This window comes from Camelina sativa, chromosome 19 (assembly GCF_000633955.1).
Source record: "Camelina sativa cultivar DH55 chromosome 19, Cs, whole genome shotgun sequence".
NCBI classification, from domain to species: domain Eukaryota; kingdom Viridiplantae; phylum Streptophyta; class Magnoliopsida; order Brassicales; family Brassicaceae; genus Camelina; species Camelina sativa.
Genome location: NC_025703.1, coordinates 25,966,193 through 25,971,608, shown reverse-complemented (window position 1 = coordinate 25,971,608; position 5,416 = coordinate 25,966,193). Strand labels below are relative to the sequence as shown.

The following is a 5,416-nucleotide window of genomic DNA, read 5'->3' as shown; positions in this document are numbered from 1 at the left end:
TGGGTGTACAGCTCCGAGATATTCCCGTTGAGACTTAGGGCTCAGGGAGCGAGTATAGGCGTTGCGGTTAATAGGATCATGAATGCGACGGTCTCAATGAGTTTTCTATCGATGACGAAGGCGATCACGACAGGCGGCGTGTTCTTCGTGTTTGCCGGAATAGCGGTGGCGGCATGGTGGTTCTTCTTTTTTATGTTGCCGGAGACGAAAGGAGTGCCATTGGAGGAGATGGAGAAGCTTTTTGGTGGTGGGGGTCCTCGTGGTGATCGCGATGGACTAGAGATTCAAACTAAGAGAGTCAATAATTAGGTTAGATTTATTACAGATACGTAGCTATATTATAGAATAATTTGGCATATTTGTTTTTGTAGTCCAACGTGATTTGGCATATCTATTATAATATGTGTTTTTGTAAGGATGATACCGATAATCATTGAATACAAATATTTCATATTATTCCCGAAATTTAGAATGCAATTTGTTTATTATTGTAGCATGAGAAATTTGTAACAGTATTACCAGTGAAGTGACATATGACAAAAAAAACAAAATGAAGTGATATGTTTGAAACTGTAAGAACAAAATAGGAACAGATACAATTCATAACCACTTTGTACATATACCAAGTGACCAGAGATAGGGAGAGCCTTGAGAGACAAAGGGAAACTTGGAAAGACAAAATCTAGCATTGTTTTTTATCGAACTACATATATANCTCTCTAACTTAACTAATTCAATATAATATTAATACATATATGCTGGTGGCTGGTGCACTGATAACCATTATCTACATATGTAGCTTCCTAAAGTTGTTAAAAAATATGTGATGCCGTAGGCGAGAGTTTCTCATTTCACAGCGTAGGCACAGCTCTAAGTAGCATATTAGCATCTCCAAAAAACCTGCATTTAATCGGTAAGATATATTATTCTCTAATTATCGAATATTCGAAGCACATACGCTATTTTCAAATCCTTTACCTATGTTTCCACTTCATTTTAACTTGTTGTGAATGATTTGAATTCTAAATTCGCTTAGCAAAAAAAAAAAAAAAAATGATTTGAATTCTTTTCAATTTTTTTTGTTGGATATACTTCCCATGTATCATACATCAAAATCTTAAGGCAAATTCGTAAATCACATGTTATATATTTTCCAGAAAACTAATTCTCGTACCAGAATGCGTGGGCACCCACGAACACTGTGGATTGTGGAACAGTGAAGTTTCTGATCGTCATTTCCCACTATAGAGATCCAAGTGGTGGACCGTCGACATATTTATTTATGTGTATATATACTATGAAAGACATGTAAGCGATATAATAAGCTATTCTTAATACCCAACACCAACAAAAAAAAACTCACCATGGTTCATGCTGATGGTCATACTTCTCCCGGGTCGGATCCAAACCCAAATCATATGAACAAATTTGCTTGCGGCTGTGCCATTGTTGCTTCCATCATTTCCATCATCTTTGGATATGGTATAAACGTTTTTTTACATATCATATAATATAATCATTTAATGGAATAAAATTTATGATTTTATTATATAAATGAATTTTTTTCACTAATTATTTTTGTGTTTTGTCCTTAGATACGGGAGTTATGAGCGGAGCTCAGATATTTATAAGAAAGGATCTAAAAATAAACGACACCCAAATCGAAGTCTTGGCCGGAATCTTGAATCTCTGTGCTCTCGTCGGATCACTAACGGCGGGAAAAACTTCTGACGTCATCGGTCGACGTTACACGATTGCTCTCTCCGCCGTGATATTCTTAGTGGGCTCGGTTCTTATGGGTTACAGCCCAAACTACGCTGTTTTGATGGTCGGAAGATGTATAGCCGGAGTTGGTGTAGGGTTTGCTCTCATGATAGCTCCGGTTTACTCTGCCGAGATATCCTCTGCTTCACACCGAGGCTTTCTCACTTCTTTACCCGAGCTTTGTATTAGTCTCGGGATTTTACTTGGCTATGTCTCGAACTACTGTTTTGGGAAACTGACTTTGAAGCTCGGATGGAGATTGATGCTTGGGATCGCAGCTTTCCCTTCTTTGATATTGGCTTTTGGGATTACGAAAATGCCCGAGTCTCCGAGGTGGCTTGTGATGCAAGGTAGGTTAGAAGAGGCAGAGAAAATAATGGTTTTGGTATCCAACACCCAAGAAGAAGCCGAAGAACGGTTCAGGGATATACTAATCGCGGCGGAAATAGAGGAAGAGACAGCGGTGAAAGCAGTTGGCGGCGGGGTTACGAAGAATCACGGGAAAAGTGTGTGGAGGGAGTTGGTAATAAAACCGCGACCTGCGGTGCGTTTGATATTGATCGCGGCCGTGGGAATACACTTTTTCGAGCATGCCACGGGGATCGAGGCCGTCGTGTTGTACAGTCCGAGGATTTTCAAGAAAGCCGGAGTAGTTTCCAAAGACAAGCTCTTACTAGCCACGGTCGGTGTAGGTGTAACTAAGGCCATTTTCATAATAATAGCTACTTTCTTGCTAGACAAGGTAGGTCGGAGAAAGCTTCTGTTGACAAGCACGGGTGGGATGGTCTTCGCACTGACCAGTTTAGCGGTTAGTCTCACGATGGTTCCGCGGTTTGGGCGGTTAGCGTGGGCATTGAGTTTAAGCATCGTGTCTACATATGCATTTGTAGCGTTTTTCTCCATCGGGGTTGGGCCTATCACGTGGGTGTACAGCTCCGAGATATTCCCGTTGAGACTTAGGGCTCAGGGAGCGAGTATAGGCGTTGCGGTTAATAGGATCATGAATGCGACGGTCTCAATGAGTTTTCTATCGATGACGAAGGCGATCACGACAGGCGGCGTGTTCTTCGTGTTTGCCGGAATAGCGGTGGCGGCATGGTGGTTCTTCTTTTTTATGTTGCCGGAGACGAAAGGAGTGCCATTGGAGGAGATGGAGAAGCTTTTTGGTGGTGGGGGTCCTCGTGGTGATCGCGATGGACTAGAGATTCAAACTAAGAGAGTCAATAATTAGGTTAGATTTATTACAGATACGTAGCTATATTATAGAATAATTTGGCATATTTGTTTTTGTAGTCCAACGTGATTTGGCATATCTATTATAATATGTGTTTTTGTAAGGATGATACCGATAATCATTGAATACAAATATTTCATATTATTCCCGAAATTTAGAATGCAATTTGTTTATTATTGTAGCATGAGAAATTTGTAACAGTATTACCAGTGAAGTGACATATGACAAAAAAAACAAAATGAAGTGATATGTTTGAAACTGTAAGAACAAAATAGGAACAGATACAATTCATAACCACTTTGTACATATACCAAGTGACCAGAGATAGGGAGAGCCTTGAGAGACAAAGGGAAACTTGGAAAGACAAAATCTAGCATTGTTTTTTATCGAACTACATATATACATGTGCTACCTCAAGTTATAACAAGTGTGTTTAAGAAGATGTTAAGGGAAGAAGAAGGGGAGGGATGGCAGACGGTTCAAAGGAGGAGAATAAAAGTCGATGGTGGGAAGATTTACCATTTTTCTACAAAATCATTTTGTAAAAAATTGTCCCGTATACAAAGCTATCTAATTCCCCCATGCTACTCCTAAGTATGCCTTCATTACATGGTTGGTGGCAAAAAAAAACAGAATAGCAACAGGGAAGGGATGATACTATGGAACTCAAATGTCAACACAAGTTGTGTGTTCTGCAAACCCTCAATGGAGACAAGAGAGCATTTATTTTTTCAATGTTCTTTTTCACAGCAGGTTTGGGCTAGTGAAAGGACTGTTGTTAAACTAACTCACGGGTAACTGGAAAGAGGTTATGGCTTTACTTGTGGGTAATGAACTGGATAAAACACAAAAGTTTTTTTTGGGGTACACTTTTCAAAACACTATACATTCTCTTTGGCGAGAATGAAATGATAGACGCCATGGGGATGCATCGTCAACATTGGAAAAGCTGGTAAAATTGATCGACAAGAATATTTGTAACCGCATGAGCACTCTTGGAGGAGGAAAGAGACTCTCGCATTCAAATTTGGTTTGTAGCCAGATTTTATTCAAGCTGATTTATTTTCAAGTTTAGAAACAGTTTAAAAACAGTCTTGCATTAACAATGTAACAAAGTTTTTTTTTTTTAGAATATAATTTTACATTAGATTAAAAAAAAATTGTCCCGTATGAATCTTAATTTATATTAATAGGAATTTTGTCAAAAAAATGTTTTTTTTTGTAGTAGAATTCATAGAAAAAATCGTAGGAAAATGGAAGAGTGTTTTTAACTATTTTAACAAAAGGTTTCCTAGATTGAACTTAATATTAAGTAAAATTAATCAATTTCTTTTAATTAGATTAATTTCAAAATTATATTTAAAATTATAAATTATTTATTTATTATTAATCCGAATAATATATATATATATATAATCAATTTGTTTTAGGAATTTGTTACATTAAATTAAATAATAAAAAAACAATCTCAAGCTTTTACTACTCCTTGGCTTAATAATAAATTTACCACTTATAGTTAATAATAAAAAAAATAATATTTTAAGTAGATTTAATATATTAAGTTATACTTTATAATAAGTTGTAGGAAAAATTAAAAATTTTGAATAATTTCGAAAGTTTTAAATGTTATTCGAAAAATGTTATAATTTTATTGTAAACAATTATTTTTTTACTTTTAAAACTGCTAATATTTTGTATGGATAAAATAATATAAATTTATCATGCAATAAAAAACAAGTACCCACTTACTTGGTACTATATAGTCTATCATTTTTGTCAATGTGATTCATGGAACCCTTTGTAACAATCACTACAATGATCCTCAAGATATGAATTTTGAATCTATCTCTTCTTACTCTTCTCAACAAAAATATGTTTAGTGAAATCGTTAACCTTTAATAGTATTGGACTCTAAAAATATTAAAATAGTAGATAGTATAAAATAGAACCCGATTATTTAGTGGATATAAATAAAAAGAAAGCCCATCTCAACAGCTACATGAGCCCTAAACCCTAGGGTTTCTGTCGTTTTCGTATTTGTGGAGCTGAAGGCTCATACTGTATTAATCTAAGCTTGTTTCTTTTATAACTTAAAACGAGAGATCGAAGCAGAAAGAACGTTTTGTTTCTCTTCTTCGGTCGCTAACAGTCATAGCTGTAAGTTTTGCTCTTCCAAGTTCCAACAAGACAGAGACGACGACATTAGCTAATTCATGCTTTGTTAATCTCTCTTCCGATTTGATTTTGCAGAATGATAACTTCACTTTCATGGATACCAAAAGGGGCATCAAAGGCCATGCCCTATGCGGCTGAACCTCCTTCTAAGGAGGAAATCAAAGAGCTTATCCATAATGGCACTTACAAGAAAAGGTGACAGTTCTTCCTTTTTCTCTGGTCTTTATAAGGAGAGAGTCATTC

General features: G+C 36.4%; 1 protein-coding gene and 1 pseudogene across 1 annotated transcript; both read left to right on the top strand.

The window, feature by feature from the left end:
- On the top strand, positions 766–3,151 carry LOC104767205 (probable polyol transporter 3). Its single transcript, XM_010491251.2, has 3 exons — positions 766–913; positions 1,158–1,482; positions 1,596–3,151. Exons 2-3 carry the CDS (start codon positions 1,365–1,367, stop codon positions 2,993–2,995), a joined length of 1,518 nt encoding a protein of 505 aa, XP_010489553.1. The 5' UTR covers positions 766–913; positions 1,158–1,364; the 3' UTR covers positions 2,996–3,151.
- The window catches only part of LOC104768215, a 4,380-nt pseudogene continuing 4,258 nt past the window's right edge, over positions 5,295–5,416 (top strand).